We start from the raw sequence: 13,635 nt of genomic DNA, 5'->3' as shown, positions 1-13,635 counted from the left end.
ATATCCAACAAAATTCTACTTAGAAATAAACCCATAGAAAGCAATGTATTTAAGTTAGTCATGTTCATTAACTAAACCCATTAGTCTATGGCACACAAACTTGTATGTATAGTCAGTATCTCCATACTATTCTTCAATTGTTCTATTCTATGATTTAAGAAGGTATCATGACTCTGGGAGGAGGAGGAAGAGTATGGAGTGGTGTTTGCATAAAATGTTATATATGTGCTTTATTGCTTTTAGTCCTATTTAACTACAGTGGAACCTTGTGTTACGTACCATCCCCCTTGTGAACGCTGCGGGTTATGAGCTCCGCTAACCCGGAAGTAGATGCTCCCGGTTGCAACCTTTGCCCTGGGATGTGAGCGGAAGTCGCGCGTCGGCAGCGCAGCAGCAGCAGGAGGCTCCATTACCAAAAGCGCGCCTCATGTTATGAGCAGTTTTGGGTTACAAATGGACCTCCAGAATGTATTAAGTTTGTAACCGGAGGTACCACTGTACCTTGATTGATTCCCACAAATCACAGCAAGCTGCTGGCCCAGTTTTAATGAGCAGCCCCTTATTTCTATTGTACAGTCGTACCTTGTTTTGCGACCAGGATCTGTTCCAGAGCCCCGGCTACTAGCCGAAAAGGACGCAGGGCAAAGTGCTGTGTCTGCACACGTGCGCAGAGCGGTTTGCGCTTCTGCGAATGTGCGAAGTGCGATTTAGTGCTTCTGTGCACGCGTGAGCGACAAACCCGCAAGTAACCCATTCCGGTACTTCCGGGTTTGCCACGGACGTTAGCCAAAGCAGACGCTAGACGAGGCAGACGTTCACGGAGGTATTACTGTACTGAAACCCTTGTTCCCCATGTGCACAAACCACTAATTATTAAGTGGAGATATGCATGCAAGTAAGTTATCCATACAGAAATGTTTTGTGATGTATATCCTCAGCAGCTGACAAGGGAGCTAATGTGGGTCATTGTCTTAGGTTTCATAGCCAGCTGGGATTAACAGTCATAGATCTGTGATAAAACCAGCCAGTTGCCAAGCACCACTGCTCCCATTTACTGCTTTGAGTAGGTTAAAGGGTGAATCCAGTAACAGCGAAGAATACGTAAGGTTCGGCAGGTGTACTGCTTGCCTCATGCTGGGGTGAGGGCCAAGCAAGCCACCTCTCCTAATGTTCTTCAGTATGCCTTTAAAAAATCCAGTTGAGAATCTCTTCTCTGGTTACTGGATGTTTTTCCCTCATGCATTTTCAATTCTCATTACAAAGGAAAATGGTTTGAGACTCTGTCAGGTGAATGGCAAAGGCAGTGGGAGATGGGTTGTGTTGGTAGGACGGCATTCTCCTTTTGTCCATCACCGAAGGATTTGTTTTATAGTTTCTTATAGTTTTTAAACTTAGGGCAGGAGAAACAAGTTGGTCTGTTCAGAGTTCAGACAATTGTGCATTGTGCTCTATGGAGTAACATGTGAGGTTTATAAGGTAGGGGAAATGGCTGATCAGATTTTATGGGTTTGTGCTATATAGAAAATAGAGGGCCTGTCCTACATGGGTTTTATGATTTGGGTATTACAGATTTGTCTGTGGGGCCTGCCCTCTGGGACAAGACACTCGGGGGGGGGGGTGTTGGAGAATTTATGGCAGTTTACAAAAGGGACAAGGCCATATGAAAGGTTGTAACTGAAACATGATCACACTGTTGCCAGCTGCTGACCATAATGGGACCTATCTATGGCCTTGCTATACCGTTAAACCCATGGGGAAGAAGAAGAAGAATAAATGTTTTCATGGAAGGGGACTGTGGCAGTTGAGTACGTATGGACAGGGATCCCACAAGGGATTCCAGAAACGTAAGTTGCAGGAGCTTGGACTAGATGACCCTTAGGATCCCTTACAACTCTACAACTCTATTGTTCTTTTAGTTATGTTTCTGATAAAATGCTAGCACTAGATTACAAGAATGCTGCAAAACAAGTTCAAAAATGGTAACAATGGTTCTGAGAAGATCTTGTGATCCATTCATCTGCAGTGAGAACTTTGATTCACCCATTACTATTACAAGCATATGCCTGTTGAAAATAGAAGTTAGATTGTAAATTCATTGGAAGAGGGCAACATAATTTGCTTTAGTTTTTGAGGTGCTCTAAAGCGCTATCTACATTGATGGTGCAGCTGCATAAATGGTAATAGGACTGAGCTGTTAGTTCTGAATTTCTGTTTTTACTTGTTTCTGGTTTTCCATTTAATATAATGACATTTTACTTTTTAATGGTACTTTTAATGCCACATAGAGGCAACTAGCACAGCAGGGCTATGGTCACCATGTTTTTGCTTGTGTGCCTTCCAGGTGCATGGCTGGCTACTAGAAAGTAGGACGCTAGACTTTATGAACTTTTGGTCTGATCCAATTGGTACATGTGTATATGTACACTCAAAGGCACTAGAACCTCAGAATAATAAAATATTGGTTCCTAAAGCAAGAACTGGTTTTTGAAAGGCCACCTATCAATTTCAGGTGTGGTTCTGTGGAGCATGAAGGTGAATGCCAGATTCCTCTCCTCAGGTTGTATCCGATGCTGCTATTTTCCTCACACAACAGACGCCAGCTTGCGCAACAGAACTTCACCTTCTTTCCTGCAGCTCCTTTCCCCTCTCCCCCAAATGCACTGTCAAAATCTGCACCACAGGATTGGAGGATCCTCAGCAGCAGATTTGGGGCAGAGGGAGAGGAAGTCCTGTTGCGTGAGTGGAGTACCACTGGCACAGCATTTGATACAACCTCTGTTGCCTAACCTAGAGATGCTCCACTGACTAAATGGAAATAGCTAGAACTTGGCAGTTGTCATAGCGTGTGGTTGAAATTGATTGTTACAATAGATAAAACTTGGCTATCAGACTAGTTTTGTCCCAGGTTTCATATGAGGTAGTATTAAAGTGCATCTGCTTACACCCAGGCTTTCTTGCTTCCTCCTCCTCGTCTGAACTTCAGCATTAAAGATATGCCTCCAACGTGGGAGGGGAGAGAAATCAAACAGTAGCACTGAATGGCTGTCAGTACTGGCCTTTAATGAATTGAGAAACTTTTGTCTGCTACGCACCCTTTCTCTTCCCTTTCTGCTCCCACAGTACTTAGGGGGTTTTCTTTTTGCCAGTTTTCCTTCCCTTTTCTTTTGCATCACTAACTGTATACATTAGTACAGAAGCATGCAACATCACATTTATAGAGTTGATTTACCTGTAAGCAATTAGCTGTGGAACCCCCAAATATGTAATCAAAACAGGTTCTAGAACTGGGGGTGGGGAGGGTTTCAACATTAGATTTAGCATTCACTTATTACTTGCTCCTCTGGATTCTGTCAATAAGTGTTGGTATGTACAGTGGTGCCTCGCAAGACGAAATTAATTCGTTCCGCGAGTCTCTTCGTCTTGCGGTTTTTTCGTCTTGCGAAGCACGGCTATTAGCGGCTTAGCGCTATTAGCGGCTATTAGCGCCTTATAAAAAGGGGGGGAAAGGGAAAAAACTCGCAAGAACTCGCAAGACGTTTTTGTCTTGCGAAGCAAGCCCATAGGAAAATTCGTCTTGAAAAGCACCTCGAAAAATGGAAAACCCTTTCGTCTAGCGAGTTTTTCGTCTTGCGAGGCATTCGTCTTGCGGGGCACCACTGTATGTTGATTTCACTAGAGGTTACTCCTCCACTTCCTCACCTTGGGGAGAAAGTAACAAGACCACCAGGAGATCTTAGGTTCTGCAAGGAACCCATATTCTGTAGGGAAGAACCAGCTTTCTAATGGATTCTCTCCTGCAGAACCAGGGAGTTTCAAATACACAAGGAATCTTCCAGTTCAGTTGTTCTTGTCTCATAAGGAAAGTTGCAAGGGAAATCCCAAGACTTACTCCCAAATCACCTGTAATAGATGTAAAGAGGCCAACTAGTGAGTAAAGTCGCCCCAAATATCTTGTGAAGGCATCTTATTATTTTAACTGAATACTTTGAAAGGATCACAGAACACATTACTATTATGAAAGTTAGCATTGTGAAGCTTTAGCCTTCTCCCATAATTTGGGGAATAAAATTGATTGGTAAACATACTGCTGATTAAAAAATTTTTAGGCACAGCCTATCCATCATATAGAAGTTACATGTGTTTTCTTTCTTTTTAGCTACTGTTGATTTTACTGCTTTTAATATTTTTAATACCTGTTTTTAACTGTTTTTATAGATAATTTAAAATGTTTTATTTTCTATTTTTGTAAACCACATAGAGGTTTTGGGGGGTTTTACAATTAAGTAGTGTTTAAGTTTTCATAAGACATATAAATGAGCATCTTGTTTTTCAAGTGTAGAGGGCTCAAGAAAACATTGTTACTAGATATGTAAATGGAAAAAATTAATGTGGGGAACATGTTACCTGTAATTCAAAAGCAGAGGCTACAACAAACAATCTCTTCTTGAATTGCTACAGTTAAGCATGGAATAACTTCACAGTTATGAGGTGTGAAGGAATTCTAATATTGCATTGTTTTGTGACTTCTGAGCAATAGTCATTAAAATTGTCTGAGATTAATTGGATTATTTTTTTTACACCAGAAGCACATGAAATGCATTTTTAGTGATACAAAATTGTATTTTAGAACAACCTTTTGGAGAGTTACCCATATTCAAGTGAATTTACAGTGGCCAATATGCAATTGTGTCTTTGCCGGGCATTTATGTCATTGTCATGCCTGAATTTCAGGAGAGAAATCTGGATTGGTTCCCTCGGATGCGTGCCATGTCGCTAGTGAGCAGTGATTCTGAAGGAGAACAGAATGAACTTAGAAACTTGCAAGAGAAGCTTGAATCTACCATGAAGCTAGTGTCCAATCTTTCTAATCAGCTGTCTGAGCTTAAAGAGCAGGTAAGAGACTTCCAGAAGATGCAGACAGGGTATGAGTTTACACAAAGCCTTTATGTTTTCACAAATTTTGGAAAACCAGAAATGTCCTAGTCACATTTAATAAGTGTCACTGAATGGAAAACCTGAGGGTGGGGAAACCAACTGTTTGTGTTTTTAATGCAGCCTTCAATTTACAAAATAATATTGGACTTGGGAGAGAGTATGACAGACTCTCCCCCTGCCTTGATATGATGGGTAATAGGTAATACAGCAAGAAGCTTCAAAATTATTGGTATTCTTTGCTTGTTCTGCAGGGTTGGTGACATTGGTTGCTAAGTTAGAAGCCCAAACACACACATATCCTAGGTTACCATTCACCAGGCTTGTTTAAACTGGCCTAGCAAGAGGGGTTATTTGTTTTTTTTCTGTGACGTGTTTTGTTCCACCGGGATTTTTAATTTGTTCTAGCTTAAAATTAGTCAGAGGGAAATTGACACATGCAAATAAGCATGCTTCTGGTTCTTGATTTCTGGCAATGTGGCAACCCTCACTTCTATTCTCGTAGTACATCCCTAACTTACATATAATATGTAAAGATGCTAACATCCTGCTCCTGCACATGCCCTGTCTATCTGACACTACAAGACTTACTCTTTGCCTTTTAAACTTAAAAAAGTTTATGCCTTAATAATCTTTTAAAAACACACACCATAGGATTAAGGGCTGAGTACAGTGGTACCTCGGGTTACATATGCTTCAGATTACAGACTCCGCTAACCCAGAAATAGTACAGTGGTGCCTTGCAAGACGAAAAGAATCCGTTCCGCGATTCTCTTCGTCTAGCGGTTTTTTCGTCTTGCGAAGCAAGCCCATTGACGGCTTAGCGGATTAGCGCTATTAGCGGCTTATTGGCTTAGAAAAAGGGGGGGAGAGGAAAAACCCCCCGCAGGAACTCGCAAGACATTTTCGTCTTGCGAAGCAAGCCCATAGGGAAATTCGTTTTGCGAAGCGCCTCCAAAACGGAAAACTGTTTCGTCTAGCGGGTTTTCCGTCTTGCGAGGTGTTCGTCTTGCGGGGCATCACTGTACCTCGGGTTAAGAACTTCGCTTCAGGATGAAAACAGAAATTGTGCTCCGGTGGTGCGGCGGCAGCAGGAGGCCCCATTAGCTAAAGTGGTGCTTCAGGTTAAGAACAGTTTCAGGTTAAGAACAGACCTCCGGAACGAATTACGTACTTAACCCGAGGTACCACTGTAAAGGCATGGATTTCAGTTCAAATGCACTGTCCTTCTCGGAATTTCTTTGGATACTGCACATCCTTTTGCCTCCTGCTTGTTCCTTATCAACCACAATATGCATTGCTGCATTTTGGATTTGTAGCCAGTATTTTAAAACATGTGACTGAAGTAATCCAGAATGGAATTTGATAGCAAGCTCAATGGGAGGCCCCTCTTCTCCTTCCCTACCTTTTGCTTCAACCTCACCAGCTAAAGCCCGAATATGCCTTAATGTTTAAAGCCTTCCACTTTTAACTTGCCCAGCTTTTAAACTTTGCCCTTGTGAAAATGAGAATGACATTAGCATTCAGAGGGCCTCTGCCCTGCTGAGGAAGAAGGGGAAACCAGGTTTATTAACAGGAGAGGACTCTTTGGAATTTCCCCTAAGTGCAGTCATTGAGTGTGCCCAGATCAAGTTGCAGCATGTACCAGTTGTGTGACCATACCAATACATCACTTTCTCATTAGGAACAACCCTTTCTAGAAAGAAGAGCTAACTGAGAGTCTGGTTTGAATGAAATAAGAGCAAGTTTCCCTTTCACAGCTGTCACTTCTAATTGGTTTCTAGAGACTAGAGCTGTCATTAACGCCAAAATTCAACAATTCCATTTGAAACACTATTGAACTGCAACAAGTGGTGTAAACATTCCTGGCAAACTATTAAAAAAAAAAATACCACTGGCAATTTAATGAATACAAAGTTGTTGGTTTGTTACGAATTTTCAGTGCACTTATGCAGGAGTTAATATGACCTTTACATTTTCTCTCTCTTCAGTAAATGCCTTGGTCTGCTTTTTTTATACCACACTCCACAGCATGTCATTACATCACAAGCACACACACAAACACACACAAAATTAGTAGTTTGCAAGCAATATACCAGAGAAGGATCCAGTTGTACATGTGATTGTACCTCTCCCATATGCTCCCACCGCCTTTGCTACGTAGCTCCAAATTTTCTCCAATGAAAACAGGGACACCCTATCCAATTATTATTATTATACGCTGTCCATCTGACTGGGTTGCCCATCAACTCTCAGCAGCTTCCAGCATATATAAAAATATACTAAAACATTAAACATTTAAAATCTTCCCTATACCCTTTAAAAGCCTTCAGATGTCTCCTTGGCTTGGGGATTTCATAACGCCATACCCTCCAACATTTTTCCAGTGAAAATAGAGACACCTTAAAGAAAAGTGGGACATTCAGGGATCAAATCAGAAACCGAGATGGCTTCTGTAAATCCAGAACTGTCCTTGGAAAAGAGGAACAATTGGAGGGTCTGTTGCTATGGCAACATTGCTTGTTCACACATTACATAACTCAAATTTTTTGGGGGATTCTCCATAATGCTAAGAATGGACCAGATTTGTACTGACCAAGCACTTTCTGCAGTGACTTGTGGCCTCCACTTACCCCAGCCCTGTACATCTCACGAATGCACTCTGTGAACCTCGTATGAATATGCAAACAACCAGGTTTTAAAGGTGCATACACCCTTTAAAAGGAAGGGAAGGAAAACAACTAATAGTTTGCCTCAGGATCCACTTAAGTGATGTGTTGCAAATGCTAATTGGCAAGCAATATGCTGCAAATAACAAATAATTTAAGGGAACTGGTTTAACAGAAAGTTATCAGGGACTGAAGCATCAAGCTTAAACATTTCTTCCACCATAATGGAAATGTAGCTAATTCATGACAGAATGATATTTCATGAACATTTAGAGATATTGCATGAAGATTATGATTAGGCCCTCATTCCACTAAATTAGCTAAGTGTGCTTTAGTTCTGTTTTCTTTAGCAGTTAATTTTGTAATCTGCCCATTCTCTATGTAGTTTAAGACATAAAATCTCAATAACAATTATATACATTTTAGTACATGCTTCAAGCATATGCAAATTTAAAAATAATGTAAATACTTTTTGCAGTTGGGGTGGGGCTTAAATATTTGCTTAGTAATACAAAGTTCCTTTCAAAAAGGGAGAAAATTGACTTCCACAGAATGTAACATTCATATTGTAACAGAAACAGTCTTTTGAATTGCACTTGCTACTGTGTTTATTTTTATTTTGTTTTAGCCCTTAAATGCCACTTTTTCAGTAGCTGGGCAAAGCACTTTTCTGCAGAGGTGTGGCTCTTACAATGCAGTCCTATGCATGTCTACTCAGAAATTAGTCCACTGCAATATACTCCTAGTTGTGTAACATTGCAGATACTTAAAATTTATTTTTGAACCAGCTTGTTGTAAACACTCAGTGCAGTGTATCTCCTCAGCCTAAAATGTAATTTTCTAATTGCCATTTATATCTTGGGTACATTGCAAATTCATATTCAAATACCTTCCAGCCCAATTTTATGAATCAGTGTACCAGTTCTAGATGCAGGATCAGGTTAACATAGCCTGCTGCTGTGTTAACAAAGGGTTAACTTGCCTCCCTTCCATTGGGCTGAACTCTGTTCCCAATCCAGTAGCATTCTGTGTTCCTAAGCTCAAGTTTCTACTCAGGGATATGTGTGGCACACAGCCTTAGAGTAGGTTGCATCAGCAGGCAGGGATAGAATAGAGTCCATTCCTATTCCCTTCTGCAAGATCCTGGAGAATAGCAAATAGCTGTGCCAGCCAAAATGATGGGGCTGTCATTTTGCAGAACTGAACATTCTACCTAGGGAGCTGCTACACACAGAATGTTGCCACATATAAAGAAGGCTCTCCAACGTTGGATTTAATACAGCTACCATGCAAGCATTTGTTTGTTTGAACTTCTTATTTGATAGCTTGCCCATGTCACCCAGCTGAGCTCTGTGGGGACTGAGTGGGGATTTTCCTTTGCATTTCCCATGTCCCAACCTCTCCATTCTACCACGTAGCTTGCTTGCTGTCATGAGGAGTCAATGAGCACTTCGTGCTAGACTCCCAAACTTTCTCTCTGGATTTTCCCAACTGGGCGGGGGTGGGGTAGCTGTTTTTCTCTTAATTGTTTTTGATGCATCAAACAGGATCGTGCTTTCTGTTGCAAATGGCTTTCAGAATAAACCTTGACCACAATATAACAGCAATAGCTCATTCTGTGGTCTGACGTACAGGAAGTGCTTATGTCTAACCAAGTACATGTTTCAATTTTCCAGATGACAGAGCAGAGGAAGCAAAAACAGCGTATTGGTCTCCTAGGACATCCTGCTTCTATCAATGTGAACCCACAGCAACCAGCATAAATCAGATGGGTGGCTTGTCTGCCCACCCTATTCCCCATTTTCATAACAGGAGTTGAGATTCAACCCTTAAAGCTGTTTCTGTATACCTAGTTCATTGTGTGTAAATAACCTTTTTATACTGTATGTATAGGGCTTCATTGAGAAAGTATGGGCACATTATTGGAAGGGGGGGGCTTACATTTGTGCCAAAAAAAATGCCTTTTATAGGAAGAAGTGAAGGGCACACCTAACTTGCACTTGAAAATGATTATTGATTAAAATAGTACGTGACCTGTATTTTGTATTTAAGACCTTCAGATAGCTGGTATTTATGGGTTTTTTATACAGTTGTGCAATATGAATTATGCAATCACACTATATTTGTTCTTTACTCCTGTGTGTCCTAAAGGGAGTGCACATATCTTTGGTGTCATCTTACATCATTTACTAAATGGCATCAGATGACACAGTTAAGAAAGGCTGCTGAGAAACCGTGTTCCTGGCGAGGTTTTGTCCTCCAGGACATTTTTGTAACACATGGCATTCTGAGAGATTGACACATCATGGCAATGGTGCTTCCTCTTACCACCCCCACCTCCTAACATTCCTCTTTATCTATTTTTGATTTAAATTAAAATGAGCAATGAGGTTTTATTCAGAATAGACCCATTGGAATGAATAACCATGACTAAGTTAGGTGCATTATTTTTCAAGAGGTCTCCTTTGAGTAAAACTCTGAATACCACCCAAAGTTCTTAAATGTTACTTTGAGGATTCCAGAACCCACCACAGTGCAAAGCTGCACCTTGGCGGACTGATCCCTAAATCTCAAGAGGTGTGGAAGAGGCTAAAGCATTCATTTATGAAAAAATCTGAAGTATTGAAATGAACCTTTTTCTTTATGGAAAAATTAAAACTAGGAGGATTTGACACTGCTGCAGATCAGTGTAATCTTCTAGATTTTTCCCACTTGTGTGTGCGTGTGCCATATTGATTTAGAGGATCCTAGAAGGGTTTGCAGGCTACCACCTCAGTTGAGCATCTGCACTTTGTAACTCAGACAGAAGTACATTCCCCCATGCATTAAACCAATTAAAATGTTAAATATCCCTTTTGGGACTCCTAGCTGAGCACTGATTTTGTAATACTTGCAAAAGAGCCACTGGTTTGAGATTGTATTTTAGTTTTCATTCCATCTTGGTCACATTTTTATTGCTCACGACAGCTGAGAAATATGGAAGAAAAAACCTGTTGCCTAGTTTTGTACATGGTCATTTTACAGAAACTAATTCTCTGCTATAAAAAAGTGGAGATGATGAATGCTTATTAAAGTTTGTAAATGCATAAATATAGATATTTAAATAAAATATATAATAATAATGTATAGTACTTCAGTGTGATAGTCTCATTCTTCTTCAGCACTAATGAAACTATTCTCCATTCAGCTTATGCTGTCATGAACACTGCTTACCTGAAGGGGAAGTAAATGCATTTGCCAATAAAGTACTGTGCTTGAAAACCAAAGGCTGGGGTAGATAATGATTGATCACTTACTGCTACACCAGCCTTATGCACTGTGTCTAATACTAAAGTCCATTTCCAAGCCAGGCAGCATATCTGGTATTACTTTAATGTGCAAAGGCTAATGTTTCTATGTGCAAGTGTTTTTAGTCTTAAGGCAGTTGATGCTTCACCAAACCAAAAATAGCTGTGTTCCTCTTCAAACCCATGTTTAATTAAATTAAAAATTTCATGTTAACCTTACCCACTGGTTTCCTTCCGTATTTGAGTTCCTCAGTGTTTGCTTTATATGTTGCTGGAAACAAAGGATAAACTAGGGTCCTGGCACTGTGAAAAGTAACAAAAGATGGCCTGTTATTGGAACACATGTTTCAATACTTCTGTTTTTGCATATTTTCTCTCTTATACATACACACACACACGCCTTATGCCATACTGGAATTACCAAACAAAAAAAAAGCATGCTGATTTATTTATATTAAACAGGTTAAAACTCTTTACACCTCCTGCAAAACTAGTGGCCTTTTGTGTCATTCATTCAACTCTGAACCCTACATTGTGGATCTTAGTTGCAATGCTGGTCACTACTCATAATCATTACATGATGTGAGAATATAAACTCTGAATTTATCACAATTCTTTCTCTTTCCAGTTACATTCTCAATCCTGCCTATAATGAAGGGTTAGAGTTACCATACTGGCTGGGGATGGTATGAGTTGTCATCATCTCAACAACATCAAACATCTGGGGACCCAAGGGTTGGGGAAGGCTGATGTAGAGGAATCTATAAAAATTTCTATGGGTGATTATAGCTAAAACAAAACCTGTTGTTCCAAGCTAGAGATCTTCATGTGTTTGTGTGTGCATATTTTTTACCTGTGTGGGCTGCTCAACTGATTTTCATATGGTGTCTCAAGAACAGGCTGATTGGGATCTGTTAAAACAAATGGGAATAATGAGCTTTTTATGAATGTTCAGAACTCTTGCACAACTGAGCACTATGCTCTTTCCAATGGACATCTCTTCATGAGCATTATCATACAATTTCTCTTACACCAAAACTTGTATATATTTTAAAAATCCTCTTAAGTAATATTCATGGAAAAACAAAATTGTTGTTTAGTGAATAGGAAGAATGCTGCAGGATGTTTTGGATCTCACCAATGACTGTGACTAGGCAAGGAGAAATATTTGTAAATGCTTCACAACTGTACAACTGTTGCAACATAATTTTATTCCTGTTTACTCAGAGAAATCCCACTGTGTTTAATAGGTGATCCTCCCGGGTGAGTGTTCTCAGAACTGCAGCCTAAATGTGGATCAAGTACTGAAGTTCCCATTATTCCAAAATGGGAAGAATCAGTACATGTAAAATTTTAAGTGATAAAACTTTTACTTCTCTTCAATCCATTATAAGTCAGTTTATAATTAAAAATTAAATCTGTCAAATACTGAATTTGCAAAGAATATATTACTTTATATATTGCAAACCTTCAACATTTCTCTTTTAAAGGAAAGCAGCTTGGCATTTATAGGTACAGTCATTAAGTGAGATGTTTCAGTTGAGAACTCAGGTATGGGTAATACTGAGAATCCAGTAGTTTTACTTACAGTAAGTTTAAAAAGGGAATTATTTCCCCTGGAATTATTTCCATTGCATAAACAGCAGAACTGCATGGGGTTAAGAAAAGCTAGTTAAGCCAACAAATAAAAATATCGTTCCTTTCATCAATGGACTGAAGACATGACGGCACTTGCAACATCAGACTTTGTTTGAATAAATATGCTTTCATGTGAAACAAGTTTATACAGAATATAGGTGGTTATTAATAATTATATATGTATTAGCACGTATAAGAATAATAGAACTATAGAATTGGAAGGGACACTTAGAATCATCTAGTCCAACCTCCTGCAATGCAGGAATATGCAGCTGTCCCATACAGGGATCAAACCTGCAACCTTAGCATTATGGCCACCATGCTTGTATACAATATACTGCACTTTCTTCTTTTCTCTTTTTTCACTTTATTTTATACAACTGAAAAAAAACTTTAAAATACTAATAAAAAAGCCAACAAACCCTAATGAATCAACAACCAAAGTTAAAAAAAACCACCTGGCAATTGCAGTCAAAGCAGATTTGCAGTCAAGGACTTACAACTATATGAAGTCTGTCACAATATATCCTTCATAAAACAAATTTGGGGATACTTTCTCTATGTTTCATCAGGAGATCATCTTTTTCGCAACCTCTATTCAGGAGGCATGAGCTTTATTCTCCCTTTGTTCCAACCTAATCATGCCTTGTGGCAAAGCTATTGTTTGGATTCCTGTGGGCCTAAAAAGGGAAAGCACTATATGAAGTCCACTGGTAGAACACATATAGGACCCCACAACTAAATGAAGACTTTTCTTTGCACTCACTACCCACGGTGAGAAAGGAAAAACCCCACCAACACTATAGATATTTTCCCCATCCTATGCTTTAGTAAAACTACTTCAGTAAAAAAAGCCAAGCCATTAAGAAGAATTCCCAAGTAGAACCATGTTTGTATTTTGCTTGTGGCTTGTTTCCCCACCCCCCACCATGCAGCCTTCTCCTTACACTGTATTTTTTCGTTCAAAGCAACTCACAGCTTAGATTATAGCTCTTCAACATGGCCTTTTCATAGATGTTCTAGAAAAATAATAATTAAACCTTGTTCTCTCAAAGGGTGCCTTAGCCACTAGGAAGAACTTTCTGACAGTAAGAGCTGTTCAACAGTGG

General features: G+C 39.8%; 2 protein-coding genes across 18 annotated transcripts in view; one reads left to right on the top strand and one right to left on the bottom strand.

Moving 5' to 3' along the window:
* The window catches only part of ITPR1 (inositol 1,4,5-trisphosphate receptor type 1), a 215,470-nt gene extending 204,363 nt beyond the window's left edge, over positions 1-11,107 (top strand). For all 8 annotated transcript variants that reach the window (XM_081852239.1, XM_081852234.1, XM_081852236.1 and 5 more), the window contains 2 exons: positions 4,732-4,893; positions 9,278-11,107. In XM_081852239.1, coding sequence (XP_081708365.1) covers positions 4,732-4,893; positions 9,278-9,364 — 249 coding nt within the window. In that variant the 3' untranslated portion in view covers positions 9,365-11,107. The remainder of the gene's footprint in view (positions 1-4,731; positions 4,894-9,277) is intronic.
* The window catches only part of LOC309337273 (uncharacterized protein), a 132,738-nt gene that overhangs the window by 100,659 nt on the left and 18,444 nt on the right, over positions 1-13,635 (bottom strand). For 8 of the 10 annotated variants that reach the window (XR_014154147.1, XR_014154148.1, XR_014154149.1 and 5 more), the window contains exons 3-4: positions 11,742-11,799; positions 11,109-11,191 (exon numbers count right to left, since the gene is read on the bottom strand). Coding sequence is in view for 4 of the 10 variants with exons in the window: in XM_081854039.1 (XP_081710165.1) it covers positions 11,109-11,191; positions 11,742-11,799 (141 nt within the window). In the remaining 6 variants the exon portion in view is untranslated. Of the gene's footprint in view, positions 1-3,699; positions 4,790-10,262; positions 10,815-11,108; positions 11,192-11,741; positions 11,800-13,635 lie in introns of those variants that run through there. The other 2 variants (XR_014154146.1, XM_081854041.1) reach the window with 2 other exon arrangements.

The sequence above is a fragment of the Podarcis erhardii genome (assembly GCF_964252035.2).
Source record: "Podarcis erhardii genome assembly, chromosome: 2".
Lineage (NCBI taxonomy): Eukaryota > Metazoa > Chordata > Lepidosauria > Squamata > Lacertidae > Podarcis > Podarcis erhardii.
Note: the sequence above shows the minus strand (reverse complement) of the source record. Positions and strands in the feature narration are given on the sequence as shown.